Source organism: Dermacentor albipictus, chromosome 4 (assembly GCF_038994185.2).
Source record: "Dermacentor albipictus isolate Rhodes 1998 colony chromosome 4, USDA_Dalb.pri_finalv2, whole genome shotgun sequence".
Taxonomy (NCBI): domain Eukaryota; kingdom Metazoa; phylum Arthropoda; class Arachnida; order Ixodida; family Ixodidae; genus Dermacentor; species Dermacentor albipictus.
This window is the reverse complement of record NC_091824.1, coordinates 88,169,233-88,185,890: the sequence shown is the minus strand read 5'-3', so window position 1 is coordinate 88,185,890 and position 16,658 is coordinate 88,169,233. Positions and strand designations below refer to the sequence as shown.

General features: G+C 47.0%; 1 protein-coding gene across 1 annotated transcript in view; it reads right to left on the bottom strand.

Moving 5' to 3' along the window:
* LOC135901186 (uncharacterized) overlaps positions 1 to 16,658 on the bottom strand; it is a 790,538-nt gene that overhangs the window by 534,368 nt on the left and 239,512 nt on the right. The window contains exon 4 of the mRNA XM_070537224.1: positions 5,246 to 5,454. Within this exon, the coding sequence (XP_070393325.1) occupies positions 5,246 to 5,454 (209 nt within the window). The remainder of the gene's footprint in view (positions 1 to 5,245; positions 5,455 to 16,658) is intronic.

Below are 16,658 nucleotides of genomic sequence, written 5' to 3'. Positions count from 1 at the left end.
ATTGTAGGTTACGAACCTCCACGCAGTTTGGCTTAGGAAACTTGTGCTATGCAAACTCTGTTTTGTCCCAGGGATTTATTCTTCTCTGCTTACTGGTTTCAATACTTCCTACCTCGTGCGCTCCAAGTCCCGCATATGTTCACGAGCTGTTGATAGCCAGGCGCGACAAGTGTTCTGGTTCGAGGGAATGCAAACTTACATTATTACATTTTGTAATAACGCCAACATAACCTTCTTCTTTGTTCTTTGTTTATTATTCCGCTCTGCTTCACCAAATTTACACTTCTATTTCTTTCGGTCAGCATTGCCTCCTCATACTTTTTTGTCGTTAAGTCGTTCTGATATTACCCGAGACCTGCTGATTTCACAAACGAGTAAATCCTTTACGGATCCGTAAAGATGCAGAAAATGAAAGGGGCGGGACACGAGCGCAGGTGCTGTCATGTTTCTTATACCTGCCGTTAATTACTGTCAAGAGATATACACTAAAACTGCGTCACCATTTCAAAATTTCATTGAATCTAGAGAGCCGCCATTACACTTTATGTGAGCACTGAAGATGTGCCTGGAGATATCTCACTTGACCAGCGCAAGTGAGCGAACATCAAGGATAATCAAGATTATGTGGTTTGTGGTATCTTCTTTAAAGCAAAAAATAATCAACTCATGAAATCACCCCTAGGAACAAAGTTGCAGAACAGGCAATGAACACACTGCTATGCTCATTGTGATTTTTGTGTCTGTGAATGAAAATTCACTTAGTTAATGTTCGCGATAATTAGGTACCTGGTACACTACCGTTATGGTGTTCTCGGAAAAGCTGGGGTGTGGAAAAGAAAATTCACAACAATTTGCAGCATTTTTTTTTACTTTCTCTCAGTTTACTTTAAGTTAGCTCATCTCCATTTCAGTAAAGGCTCAACACTACGCATACGAATGCAGGTCTTTTTGAATGCGGTAGCAGAGCGACATGTGCACAAAAAAGGAAAAGAATACCATGAAAAGGAAAGCGTCATGCCACCACTGCTTTTTGTGTGTGTGTGTGTGTGTGTGTGTGTGTGTGTGTGTGTGAGTGTGTTTTTACTTCTTTCGTGTAGTTTGTTTCGTTCGACAAGTGAGTGCTCCAGTGCACCGTTTTCTTTAAGTGTGGACACAACAGCACCCTCCTTTCTGCATCACGACCGCTGGCCGGCTGCACCCGGTAGCAGGGTTGCCAGGTCGCTCCAACAATAGGTAGCCAAATCGGCCTCCGCAGCAGCCCAAATGAAGCCAAAAGCGAAACTTTTGGGTAGCTCAAAAGTAGCCAAAGAGCTTTGCCTTTTTGTAAAGTCATTTCTCAAGTATATTGAATTAATTTTCGGCAAGAATACCTACATATTAGTTTTTCGACGCATGACCTCGGCGCGCATCGTCACGGAGGCCCTGCGGCAGGGTAAACAGATGCTGCACAAGCGCAAGAAGTGCGGAAACGCAGGCATGCAGGTAAATTCATGATAAGGCAAATGCGGTCTTCATTGCAAATGCACTTTTTTATTTTTCCCAGAGCACTAAAAAATCACGAGAAGAACTACACACAAATAGCACCGCGCAATAAACAGCTAAGCAATGGCGCGCATTCAGGCGTTCAGTATTAGTACTTACACTTCATGATAAGTTCACTTAACACCACACAATGCACCAAACGAAAAACTACAAAAAATTGCAAGACAAAGTTTAACACAACAGATGGCGGTGGGTACAAAACCTAGTACGATATATGGACATAAAAAGTATGCTATGATTACGCATCACGAGCTTATTGCGAAGTGGAAATGCTTGGTCCGTACTAAATGTTAGAGCTGAAACGGGACAAAATTGCTTCGCCCGGTTTAAAATCCTTGCAGCAGCCTCCGTTCCTGGCCACGCCAAACTTCACGTGGATGAGCGCTACCAATGTCTCGTTCAACATTATATTTCGAAGGTCGGTTTTAATGAGTGAGACCTGGCTGAACACCCGTTCGACGGCGGCATTTGATACGGGTAGTGATGGAAAAGACAGGAGGAGGGTTTGGAGTTGTGTAGGGAACGCATGGCTGTGGTGGCTTTGGGCAGCGGAAGAGGATATGATCTACGTTGGCGTTGGAGCAGGGGCAATTTGGGCTGGAAGGGTCCGAGCAAATTGCCACGTAGGCGCCATGTGGCAGGCAGAAAATTCGGCAAATTTCGGTTAGGTTCAGCGCTGTGTTCTCCCTCCGTTCTGTCGCCGAGGTCACCCGCGGCGCAAAGTCAACGGGAGCTAAAAGCATCTCACGCTTAAAACGTCGGACGCCGAAAGCTCACATTTGGACACAGCAGCAGTGTATGTTCGCTGGAGAGCGCGCGTGCTCGGTTTGCGTAAGTTCGCGGATGCAGACGTGTTTCCTGAGGCCAACTTTCATAATTGAAATTATCAAAAGGCCGCGATGCTTGAACTTTTGACATGCATATGTGTTCTCTAACAGAGAACTTGCAAATATTTATTTTGTAGCAGACGCGTCCAAGTTCTTTAACCTGCTGTCGTCTGCATTTTGATTCGAGTGTGCTTTTCATTTGTGCATAACTCTTTTTACTTTTTTTTACACAGGAGAAAGATGTAGCCCAAAATTAGCCACATAGCCAAAAGGATAATTCTGACGCCAAGTCGGACAAAAAGTAGCCCAATTTGGCTATTAATAGCCCAATCTGGCAACCCACCCGGGTAGCAGTCACTCCTCTAAAACCGTGGTCTTCATCACCGTTTAGGCCTGAATCGGAGAGACGAGGTACTCATATAGGTACTCAGAGCTGTTTTACGATTGCTATTTAATTATATTGTTTCAATGTCACTACTACTAAGCGTACATTGTTATGAAATGTGCTGTCATTCGATGCTGAGGTGAAGTAAAGTATGTTAACGCATGATGCCCTACGTAGGACAGTAACTAATGTGTTTAATTTTGTGGTTTCGTCAAGGTTTATGGCAATGTTGTGCTTAATATGTTTTGTAAAAGTGTACGACCATGTGAACAGGACGTGTGTGCCTCTGCTGTTGTCTTTGCCAGCGTGGGGGCGAAGGACTCCCTCAAGCCATCCTTGAATGGCTTTTCCCTTCGCCTCCCATCACATGTATATGTGATAAAGCAATAAAGAATCAATCAATCAATCAATCAATCAATCAATCAATCAATCAATCAATCAATCAATCAATCAATCAATCAATCAATCAATCAATCAATCAATCAATCAATATTGCTGCGAGGCGGGAGTGTAAGGTGGGCCCACCCGAGTTCCGCCTGCCCAATGCAACTAGAACGCTTACCACACAGCGTCCTTTCCGCAGGATCTTAACGCAATTTCCGGTGTTACTCGCCCACGGACTTGTTCCGTCATCGTGCCCATCTCTCCGGAAACGAGATTACTTCCGCTTCCGTATTCTGATTTCATTGTAACAATCGTGGTGCATATCGTCACCACAGAGTCATTTTTCCTCTACGTCAGATTTCCTGACTGCAATTTTTGTATCAAAATATGGGCCTTCCAAAAGAATTCACATAAGCAAGTGCATTTTTAACCTAATATGTTGTGCACAAACCAAAAAATGCAATATAAGGCTATTGTGATGGGAGCTGATTCATTTGAAGGTATATCATGATATATATTTAACAGCACCCCCTTCTGTTTTATTCGCATTATTAGCAATATTTTCTAAGTTAAATGAACTCTATTAACATAGAAGATAAAGAAAATTGAAGAATTTCTCGCACTATAAAACTCAAGTTATACAAAAGTAGTGCTGCCTGTGACCTATGCTTCCGGTTTATTCAACACAGTAACGGAAACATGGCTGAGCGCAATCCTTCGTTACTTCTAAAACCAACTCTGTGTAGTCTTTTTTGTTGAAACGGAGAACAAATGCTGTATCACTACAATTTTAGGAAAATCTAAAAAAAATGCGCGATTTTTAAATCACGCGCATGCAACGTCTGTTTTGCATAGCATTTGCAATGACACATCATTCGTTTAGTTTAATTCTTTCTTGGTCATTTAGTCAACCACGGTGAGCAATGCATCCCTGGCGGCAGATATTTGCACATTGTTTTGAATGGTTCCTGAAGAACGCTTTTGAAATACAGTTTTCTTTGTGTGTAAAAACGTCTCCTATAAGATTCCGCTTCGTATTGTCAGGTATCCCTTGCTGGCCACAGTTGAATCTTGCTGAGAAATGTATTCTCACCACAATGCAAGGGCAAGTAACCGACTTCTCAGCGATATTACAGGAACTAACAAACCATATTGGAAACTGTGTACGTGAGACTTCTAAGCTTAAATATCTCGATAGCCTGCTTACTGTCTTGAAATATTGCGGTCACGTTTTGTTTTAAATTTTCGCATGGCAGTCAATATAAATTGTTCTGCGCTAAAGTAACTGTTGCAGCGTTCACTGTATTAATGAATTACTTTATTTTGGCCACTTTCGTCCATGCTTCGGGACTCTGACGCCGGCTGGGGTGCTGACTGTTCTCTGGCAGACATTCGTTGTCTACAATTCAGCCACGGCCGCCGGATGAAAGCCGTTGTTGAAGTCTCTTTAGTAGCTTAGCTGTATAATTATTGAACAGCTTTTTATACATTGCGAATATAAAGTGTCACGTAGCTTGAGCCAAATTTTAAATATATGCAATTGCCACGTAGCTGGACCGAACCAACGTAATGTGGTCTGCCATCGCAGAATGACAAAATAATCTGAGTACCTCGGAGTGACGGCAAGCAACATTGCCTTGGTTCATTCCAGCTACGCGGCATTTGCATATTTTTAAGGTTTGGCCCAACCTACGTCGGGTACTTTTGCTTTTTCTTGCTGTTTGGTTGTATATCACTTAATTTCTCAACTCCTTGCGAATTTTGTATCCACTTGCCAATTTTGCGCAGGAAGTCCAGTGTACTGAACATTGGTGCCGAAAGATTGTGTTTTCCGGGTACCTATGAACCGATAAAGATAACTGTAACTCAATTGGGCCATTTTTTTGTTTGTTCTCAATCACGAATGTTGGCGCAGGGAAATCATACGTAAAGAGATTGTATCAACAAGGTTCTACTGAACTTGAATGGAAAAATTGGAGTTGGCCTCAGGCTAAAGCCGTCTTGAACTTTTTTTCTTTCAGTGTTTCTAACACAAACAAAAATGTTGTAAATCTGACGAAACAATATGAGCAGAATAAACTGAAAAGAATGTCCTTGCTTAACGAACCTGCTGTGTGACAGACTTCACCACTCCATTGCTTTGTTCCACAGTGAAGGAAGTTCCTCGACTTGTGCCCATCATCTCAGATGTATCACGAAGCACCACTATGGGGACCTGCTGGGGGTGCTTCTCTGCTGAACCCTTAGTGCCACGGCGCTTCTTTGGTGGAGACAGTCGCACAGGTGCTGCAGAGCCGTCCTCAGTCTCAGAATACCCTGTATAATTAGGAGCACGCATGCAAATCAAGATGCCGAGATTCGCCTCTTCACAATTTTCACGAAGAAAGCAATGTAAATCACTGTATCACAGTATCCTCCAGCGCCATGCGTCAGTTGCTATTTGGAGACAAAGCTAAAGGAAAACACAAGGTAAATATAGCTGGTAGACAAGCTTCCATAGAAGCCCACACGTTCAAAACAAGGTGTTTTAATGATGGTTCGGAGGAAGGGGGTGGAGTACCGACCGCCATTTGTGCGGAAAAGAAAATGTGGAAGACAGAATAAAGTGACGTCATATCAGTTTTAAAAAATGACTTGGAGTTATTTTTGTGGTCAAAAGCGCGAAATTTATTTTGGTGGCCTGCCATTAGACTAATATCTTCAATTGCCCCGTTCGACTCGGCGGGTGTTTCGAGATTTTAGTGGAGATGGCGACGCAAGAAAATGCAGCCATACACGGGTGTCGCAATCGCACCCCTGCATGGAACATCGTTTCGCTGCGGGCCTGAATAAAGCGTCAGGTGGAAAGCGCGGTCCTTGATACGATTACAAGAGATAACTTTGGCGCTATTCTCTAGGGAGTTGCACGCAGGGCGATTCAGCCAGCACGGGAATTACAAGAGCATGAGCAAACGAGAACAAGGTAAAAGCAGGAGCCAGCATTTCGATATGTCGACTTCTTCAAGGCGACATATGCTAGAGCTAAAAGTACTAGAGGTAGCACTGGCGCTGCCATCGTCCAGCTACTATAGGAACGGTGGTTAGTTTTTGAATTTGTCTGATCTTCGTGCTTTTAGCACAATATTTCACACGTACCACACGTGGTACGTGTGTGCGGTATGTTGCACGTGGTACACGTACCAGCAGGTACTAACGTGCATGAGTGAGTGAGTGAGTGAAGTAACTTTACTTTGGTCCAGAGAAGACGCAGGGGAGACCCCGCGCCACCCGGCTAGTCCCACGTAGGGACCGCCAAGCCGAGCTTGACGGCCCGATCGCGGGCACTCTGGACGGCCAGGGTTTGGTCGTTGAGTTCGGGGCTGCCCAAGAGCGCAGCCCACCTATCCTCGCTGAAGGAGGAGCCGATGGCTTCACACCCCCACAACACATGGTTCAATGTTGCCCTTAGTCCACAAGCAGGGCAGTCCGCACTGGGGTATCTTTCGGGGTATATGGCATGAAAAACCGCGAGGTTAGGGTACACACGGGCTTGTAAAAGTCGAAGGGTAACCGCCCGCGCCCTACATAAGGCGGGATGCGGGAGGGGGAAGACCCATCTTGACAGATAGTAGTGCGTGGTGATCTCATTAAACGTAAGCAAGGGTTCCCCGCGGGGCTGAGGGACTGCTGAGGCGGCGCGGTCAGTGAGTCCTCGCGCGGCCTCGTGTGCGCCCTCGTTAGGGTTAGAGGGAGAACCCTCAATCGACCCCAATGAGCGGGAAACCAAAATAGAGAATACGGAGAGACACTTTTGGCGCTTTGGAGAATGCGGAGGGCCTGGGGGGAGACCATACCGGTTTGGTAGGCCTTAATGGCTGCCTTGGAATCACTATATATTGCCTCTCTGCGACCATCGAGCATTGCCTAAGCTTGATCCTTGTATAGCTTTAAACAGCTTCGTGACTTTGCAAACTGATCTATCTTATGAAAGCACTGCGTTATAAATAATTAAATAAACGTAATTAAAGTTATCCAATGACAGTGCTCGAAAGCAGGAACTCTATAGCAGACAAGCCCGACATTGAAACCATTGCGCCATGGGCGCATAAACAAGTGGAACCGCTGCACTTAGCAGGGATTATGCAAGTTCGCAGCTTCTTATTGCTACCTACATTTAAAAAAAGTACAGATTGCCTCTAAATTTACGCCAGACGAACGTCTGAAACTAGAAGCACGAAGATCAGACAAATTCATGTACTAAACACCGTTCCCGTAGTAGCTGGACGATCGCAGTGACAGTGCTACCTCTAGTACTTTTACCTCTAGCATATGTCGCCTTGAAGAAGACAAGTCGACTTATCGAACCTGTGGCTCCTGCTTTTACCTTGTTCTTGTTTTGCTCATGCTCTTGTAATTTAAGTGGGAAACTCTACGGTACAAAGTGCTAGGCGCATTGTTCAAAGCCAAGCCCATTGGGCAGCGCAGCCGCCAGAAGGCAGCCAAGCGAATAATTTCCTGGTGGTCACAATTGACTACGTTTGACGAAATATGTCGATTCTCGATGAAACAAACCTCTAAAATGCAACGCGACCAGAATTCAGGCAAGCGTTGACACGCAACGCACGCAACATGGGAGCAGGGCATAAAATTGCAGGTAAATTTGAGGAGCGCGTCTTTTCCTCAAAAGAGAATCGCATTACATTGCAATTGTTGCAATTGATAGTAACGTGGACGCCCCCCCCCCCCGTTTTGCTAAAGGGCGCTGAAAACGGGTTATTCATTTCTAAAATAAAGTGAAAAAATAAATTCGATTGAACTAATCTGATGATGACTGAACCGTAAAGCACCAGCATTGCTTTGATATGGAGACACAGCTCATTGACACAGTCTGTACGAGTTGTATATGACGAGAGCACGGCAGTGCCATTACTTTTTCGCCCTTCCCTAAGAGCACCCGGTGCCATCTAGCGCCACCGCCACGAAGCTTGCGCGCAGCTGTCGAAATACATGGCGCGCCGGTGCGTGGGAATGCGGAGAAACGCATAATGCTGCAACCGGGCCCCTCGCTTGCGCTTCGTTCTGGACATGCTGCGCCATCTAGTGGCACTTCCGAGAAGTCCGCGCGTGGCTTCCGAGACGGGAAGCGTGGTACGTCATTGCCTGCGAACGCAGAGAATTGTTCCCTCGCTCACCGCACACTCAGTGGCACATACTCAGTGAGCCAAGTTGGCGACACGATCGTTGAAAAGCCGTACATACGTAGTGCGTTCAGGCGTAGCTCTCTAAAGCGTTGGCCTGAAAGGCGTAGATTGAAAAGTGGCACCTACCCCGTGCGCTTGAGGCACAGCGTGCTAATGCTTCGGGTTAGTATCTTAGAGGAAACCTTGGGGGGTTTGTTTGATTCTACTCAACGTAAAATAAATTTAAGGGATATTTCTCGTCATAGCAGAGCAGCACATTCCCATTGGCAGTTAACTAGTTACCCATGTTCACGTCAAAGACGCTCTTTAAAGAGCAGCACACAGCCATCTGCACATGCCAATTGACTTTTGTTGGGATGAAAGAGGTTCATTGGAGACCAGCACAGACCAAGTGGCACATAGCCAGTGCTCCAAGTAGGCGTCAAAGAGTTTTACTGAACAGCGGTTCCTACCCAGTCTGGTACCTACAGTGACCCGTGTGTCTGTGGAAGTTCCTCGAAGAGCGGCACATTAGTAAACGTTTCCATATGCTCAGCCACCCAAGTTGGTCTCACTGTTGGTTTCGAACCATGTTGCCTCAGCACAGCAGCACGATGCGCTACCCATTCGACAATGGATGGCCCAGTGACCCAAGCAGGCGGAAATGATTAGATACACACAAACCCACACAGCCCACGGAAAGCGGGCGAAGTACTCTAAGAATGCTAACGCATTCAACCGGTTTTTCTTTAGGACTTTTTGTTTCCTTCTCACTTCGCCGCGTTTCAATCGGCGCTTTTGCTGATATCGACAAAAAATTGGTGCTTGACTGGTTTTTTGTCTGAAGGTTCGCGACCCAGCAAGCACATCTCTCGCGTGCTTGATATATCAGTGCAAATAGTACATATCTGTGTGCTCGCGTATAACCTAGCATATCGCATTAGGCCCGTAAAAAATATTACTGTGTCGAGCTCACGGAGTCAGACTGTACCACACGAACGCCCGCACTAAATAGATTCTACTGCGCAGTTGGTTCGGGCTTCCTACGTGGTTGTGAGAAAGGTATATCAACGCATATTAGCTCACTATGGATACGCAGAAACTTTCTGTGGTAAAAGACCTTGGAGCAGCCTAAGGCACCGAAGAAAAAAACGTTAGATTCACGAACGGACCCTTGTAAACTGTTCTCTTTATTTATTTGACAACGGAAAACGTATCGTTCTCATGTAGGAAAGGGCCATCAGGGAAAGAAAAGTACAATATAGGCAACGTTCATCTCCACGATTCACGTATCGAGCACGGCCGCTTCCTGTTTTTTTCCGGGTTTCACCGAGCATGTGCGCTCGGTGCAAAACACTGGTCTGGTTAGTGAACTAGGAAAAAGTAGTGCACTGGTCCGAATCATCTGTCATATATGTTTTTTCTCTGCGTTGGCGCGGCCTCCTATCGGGTTATCAGAAGAAGTGGAAACGCTGTTAGTTTCCACTAGTTTGCGCGGAAGTCATTAGAAACGTACGAGAATATTTAGTTCAAAAGACCACAGCGTATAGCCTATGTTGTGTTCTTTCGTATCTTAATGACTGTGGTTGATCTATGGCGTGGTGGACTTTTTTTTTGTTAATAATGAAGAAGATCATGATAGATTCAGATTCAGTGGAGCTTATACTTTAGCGTACCCAGCTACTAGTGGCCCATTGCCGCAGTCGCTTCAGTTGGATCTTTGGTGACGCCAATGTGCAAATGCTTCTTTTTGTTCTCTATTGATCATAAGAAAATGGCGAGAGTTAGTATATATAGCATGATGGCATGGACAGTACGACGGTGATTTCGCCAGCTGCGATGCAAGAGAACAAACGGACGGAGCAAATCTGCATTCATGTTCTTAACTGTCATCACAGAAAAAAAAATTAAGAAGAGCCCATTAGGCCAAGACTACCGTGGCTACAGAGATGCTGATGAAGATTGCTTCTAGGGGTCGCTTCCGACTGTGTAAAATTCGCGACAATCTATCGTTCATCCCATATATTTTGAAGAATAGGTAAACGCATTTAAGCACTCGTGAAGATAACAGTATTCTATTCTTGACAAGGACATACCTTTTTGGCATAAGGTTGAAAATGATAAGCGGATTTATTGACGGCAAGCGGCAGGTAAAAAGCCAGCACAGTAACAAGAAAGCAACGGTCTTTGCGTCAGCAGCTCACGATCTGCGTTCGCGCCCTACATCAATTATAGCTCCCCACTACTTCTTGCTTGCTGTTGTTCTCCATTACAATAACCTCCGGTGGCGAATTGGGGATATCCGGGCGACTCAAAGTGATGAAAGAATTAAGCAGTAGTGATGGCGGTCAATGACATAAGTCACGGAAGACTGCTAGTCGATGACGTGGTATCGCCCGCGATACTTGGAAGCAAACTTGGCACTGAGGCCAGGAGAGCGGAACGGTAGTGTAAGTCACACGAGGGATATAGCGGCAAAACTCGGTCCTTGCTTATCGCTGTAACGGCGATCTTTCTGGAGGACATGGCTGTCGGACATGAATGAGCGGGCTAGCTGACGACAGTCTTCTGCATGCTGTGCGACGTCGGAAACTGGCCTCAATTCAGAGGCGTACGCGCGGTACGGTATAACTACGTCAAATGTGGAGGATGTTTTACAGCCTTATAAAAGGAAAAATGGTGAAAAGACTGTCGTACACTGTGTCGCGGTGTTATATGCATAAGCCACGAAGGGGAGAATGACATCCCAATCAGAATGGTCAGACTCAATTTACATCGCGAACTTCTCTTCCAGCGCTTGGCTGAAACGTTCTTTTAGACCATCGGTTGAGCGTGCAATAAGCAGTAGATGTGCGGGGAACAATACGGCACGAGTGGAGCAGATCTTGTATGACGCTGGATACAAAGAGGAGGCCTCTGTCACTCAACAGTTCCCATGGCGTACCATCACGGAGAATAAAATCGCGCAATGTGAAGGAAGCGACGTCACAAGCACCAGCCGCCGCGAGTGGAGCTGTTTCTGCGTATCGCGTGAAATCGTCCACTGCGACAATTATCCAGCGATTGCCAGCAACAGAGCATGGAAGTTGTCCATAAAGGTGGATTCCAAATCGTTAAAAGGACGGGCAGAGAGAGAGAGAGAAATTTATTTATAGAAAGGCAGAGAGGTCGGCCTGAGCTATAACTTGCTCTGGCCTGCTACTCTACACTGGGGAAAAGGGACGGAGAGGGAAAGTGCTGATAAATGATAATGGTATAAGGAAGAGGCGTATATACAAATTCACGGAGTTCTGGCATCTCTAAAGCCGTGCGTCCAGCCCAGTGGCTTGGAGAAAAGCTATAGCGGCACTTGTTACCAGGGCTGCGCTGTTTGCATTAGGCCAAGGACCTAAAAGAAACTCATCTGATAGCGGTCTCTTATGGATCGTTGCAATGGAAGAGACAAGTTTCCGTCGTTCTTGCGCGTACGCGGGACACACGCAAACTATATGTTCAAGTGTTTCTGGCACCTCACAGCATTCACAGTTTGTTCTAGTATCACTGGCACCTATACGATGTATATAACGGTTGGTGAATGCGACACCAAGGCGATTCCGGTGCACCATGCTCGTGTGGCTTCTTTTGAACATGCGAGGCATACGAAATTTTATTTCTTGCCTCGCAATGTCTATGTTATGCCTATGGTGAATCGTCTCCCATTCTTCACATGTGGGACAGACCGAAATATACGTAGTTATGGACAAATGTGTACATATCACGCCAGTAGTAGCGTTGGCGGGGCCGCTGATGCGCTTGCAGCCCGCTAGCGTGGGCATGTTAAGAGTCAGCGTGGAAGTGTGCACACACATCGGATCGCAAGTGCTTGGGTATGACTAGCAGTCACTTACATCCGTCTTGATAGTTGTGGTGGTCTAAAAGTTCGTCGCATATTGCGAAATGTATGGCTTGGCGGCGAAGGCTACGGGGTTTTGCGGCGGGTGAAGAGGCACACAGAACTTTCAGGAGGGATGCGATCCAAAGGTCTTTACGCTGTTCTGAAGGCACATATTAGATGGTGAGAGTATTCAGAGAAAAGTCAACCACTGAAAGTTGCCTTTCATCGAACTTCACGTGTGATCGAGAGACCGCATCCACGTCAGTATGTTTGCGCCTGGATCAGTAAACAACGCGAATGTCGAATTATTGTATACGAAGAGCTCAACGACCGAGACGACGAGAGGATTCTTTTAGGAAAGCCAACCAGCAGAGTAGGTGATGGAGTGTTACAACGTAGAAAGGCCTACCGTACAAATAGAGGTGAAATTCACCTAACGCCCACACAACTGCGAGGCACTCTCTTTGGGTGACTGACCGAGTAACTTGCTTCCATCTAAGTGAGGGAGGGGCTTGTATAGGCGACAACATACTCAGAGAAGCTAGGCTTGCGTTGTGCGAGAACTGCACCAAGGCCGGCACCACTGGCGTCTGTATGTATTTTGGTTGGTGCAGCAGAATTATAATGACATAGTACCGGCGGAGAAGTAAGTAGGCGGCACAGTGTTGCAAAGGCGTCGTCGCAGGCCGGTGTCCAGTGAGAAAGGTCGCTGGGACTTCCGTTGAGCTTCGTAAGCACAGCTAAGGCCAAATGTAGGACTAAGCGACCAAAATAGGACGACAATCAGGCAAAGCTACCGAGTTCTCTGATGGGAGAATGCTTCGGAAAATTGGCATCAGCACGCAGTTTCTCCTAGTCAGGCAGAGACATCTTTCGAGACGACGTGGCCAAGGCTGGTGAGCCGGCGAGCCCCGAAGTGAGATCACTTCTGATTGAGTTGAAGGTGTGCGTCTGCAAGGCAGCGGAGAAATGTGCGTAAACGAACGCTATGTCTGGCGAAATCGGGGGAAAACACGTTGATGACATCTAGATAGCAGAGACAAATATAGTATTTCAAACCGGGTAAAATTACGTACATGGTCTACTCAAATATTGCTGGCGCCTTCTAACTCCAAATAGTATCACGGTAAATTCCTACAGGCCATCCGCTGTAATGAACGCCGTCTTTGAACAATTACACTCCGCCATAGGGAGCTGCCAATATCCCAATCGCATGTCGAAACGAATTCGGCAACTTGTGGGCAATACAGGGCGTAGTTTTTTCGAGGAAGAGGATGAACCTCTTTGCGAGTAATCTTGTTCAGGCGTGGGTAGTCCACAGAGAATCAAAAAGAGCCATCTTTCTTTTTAACCAGCATAACAAGAAGCCGGGACTGCAAGAAAGCTTGATGACTCCGCGCTGAAGCATGTTGTCAAATCGCTCCGTAATTGCACGATACTTCGTAGGTGACACACGGTAGGGGTGCTGTCATGAAAGAGTTCTAGCGTCAATCATGTGAAGAATCGGATTAATTTGGCGTAGTGATGCTTGCGGGAAGTAAAACGAAGGGCAGAACTCACGCAGAAAAGCAAGAGGTTGCGTTCGTTCAGCTGGAGCGAGGTTGCGGTCGATTGAATGGTGAAAAGAACCCGTGAGCACATCGTCAGACATGATGTGAGGTGTCAGAGCATTCAAATGTTTTCTCTCAGTCTCGGAGGCATCAAGGTGCACGATAACATCAGCGTCTGCAGGCTGAACGTGGCCAAGCGTTTCATTACGGCACAAAGTCAAATCACGTGAGCCGGGGTCACCGAGTAGGAGTCCGGGAGCATCAATGATGAAGCGCGAAGACGGCAAGTGGCAGTAACGTATTGTGGAAGGGGACGAAATATCTCAGATGACGTGAACAGAACGGTGCCATCGGTAAGGGCGGCACAAAAAAAACGGGAACAATGACGGCACTGCGAGGTGGCAGGTCACCGTCAGTGGTGACGACAAGCTTTCCATCACCAAGAACAGCCACACTGACAGAAGGCGTCTCACGAAATACAGAGAGCTCTACCTGATCACGAGTGCAACAGATAATGGTGTGATTACAGGACAAAAAATCCCACCGAAGCACCAGATCACGCGAGCACAAAGACAGCCCAGTGAACACAACGCTGTAGATGGTGTTTTGAATGAAAACCAACATGCTGAAATGGTTTGAATATGTTGTGCACTCAAAGTAGGGGCAGAAAAGAACCTGAGGGTGGCTTTGACACTTTATGGATGGAGCGGCAAAGCTTATGGCTCATTACAGAAATAGCAGCACCAATGCCATAAGCGCAACATTTCGTACACCTTCAAGGAACACTTCAATGACATTGGCGGGGGACAAGCGAGGAATTAGACAGATGGACGATGGTGCAGTTCGTGCCTCATATTCTGTGGCGGTCAGTTTTCCGCCTCAAGAGCACTGGAGTGACGACGCATAGGTGAAGGAGAGTGGCAGCCTGGTTAAGGTGAGCGACGAGAAGCGAAAGGTTGAACACCGGAAGTGGGCTAAGGATCACGCGTTCTTCAGGTACTTGTCCTGGATGCATGCGATATGGATTTCGGAAGGAGTAAGCAGGATCTATCGGTGCACTCGCGGCCTCTGCGAAGCGCGGGCTAAAAAAACTCGAGACATGACCCGGAATTCCGCAAGCGTAGCAGATCGGTCGGTTGTATGCAGTGCGCCAAGGATTTGCGTACTGCGGATGTGCCCCGAAAGGCGGCGTCACTGGTGGTTGGTTGAGGGGTCAATACTAGCAGAGGACGTGGCTTCAAAGCGGCATTCGCCTACGTGAAAAGCGTGGCGACAGAAGTCGACAGAGAGGCAGACGGCATCGCACATGATAGCGGCGCTGTGACAGGAGTTGGCTGGCAGGCAGACCGCAAAGCCTCGGTTATCTGCTCCTTTAGCACCTGTCGGATGGTCGGAGTCAGATAGCGCGTAGGCATTTACGTGGCTGTCTAGCAAAATCAAGCACAAGCTCCTTGATCTGTGACAGGAGCGCAGTGGGGTGGGTAGCCGCCGATGGTCAACGCCGCGAGGGAATCGTGTGTTGGCGTCTGCCGCCTAGCTAAGACGTGTTTTTTCCGTAGTTCGCTGAAGCTCTGGCACAAGGTCAAGAGTTCAGATACAGTGCGCGGGTCCTTTGCCAGCACTATCTAAACGGCGCTTTCGTCTATGCATTTCATGATGTGCTTGATCTTGTCTTACTCAATCATGAAAGTATTCATGCGATTGCACAAGTCAATATAGCTCGTGATATAGCTTTTCGATATAGCTCGTGAAGTTCTCGACCTGCTGCTGCGCACGGCCGCGTAGACGCTTTCCAGCGCGAAGCTTGCGCGACCGAACTCTTCCTCAAAGCTCCTCTTGTAAGTAGTCCAAGTGGCTCATGGTTACGAAACCAAATGTTTGGGACACCTGTTACGAAGAACAGGACGTTGAGTAGTTTCGGGGCGTCGACTCCCTGTGTTGCGCGCGGCCGCCCTTCCATAGGACGAGAGCCGATCTTCTACGTCATTGTCATCGGCGCCGCTAAAGAAAGGGGAATTGCGCTGGCGCACCAGGCTTGACACGGTAATCGACGGAGATTGGGCTGGGTGGTGTCACTAAGCATCCTCGGAGCTGCAGTAGGCAACGTCCAGCTTCGTAGCTCAACTATTTAAGGGGATCCCGCCGCTCCACCAATTTTATAAGGCAGTACATTGACGGCAAGCGGCAGGCGAAAAAACAGAATTGTAACAAGATAACAACGTTCTCAGCGTCAACAGTTCTCTATCTGCGCTCCCGCCCTGCATCGTTGATAGCGCTCCACTACCGTTTGCTCTCTGTTCTTCATTGCAGAACATTCGTTTCAGCTACCTATCTTGCCGACTTTCTGTAGAGTCTATATTCTGTATTTTGCATTCGTCATTTAGAATTAAAAGCGTGATGTTTTGTGTGGCTATTCCACATGAAAAAGCACCAATAAATTAAAGAAAAGGTAAGGAATAGGCATGTAGGTTAAAGCTGCCGAGACCAACCATGCTGCGGAATAAGTTATCCTTTCCCGTGCTTCACACGCCATTGCGCCAAGTAAGCGCTAAACAGACCGCGCGAATGCCCTCAAGCCACGTCAGCGCTCTGTGGTTGTCGTTTTCTTTTCTTCCGTTTTTCTTCTTTCTTTTTGGATAAAGGCGGATGAATCGAACCAACACGGGCGCACATAAGTTTTCAGGATTGGACAGGTGAGATAAGAGAGAAAAAGAGGCGTCGTTCGCGGACCGATAAAGTCGTCGAGTCTTGAAGTGAAAATTTCCCCCGCGCAATCTCTCCGTTCGACGAAGCGCCGAACAAGCCCAGTCAAGCCGGGCGGAACGTAGACGCGCTAAGAACGATGCTGCGGCGTCACGCTGCGGAACAAAGAAAACTGAAGCTCACGCACTCGTTTTGTGCCTCGGGCTGAAGCCGTTCGTAGTAGAAAAAACGGCA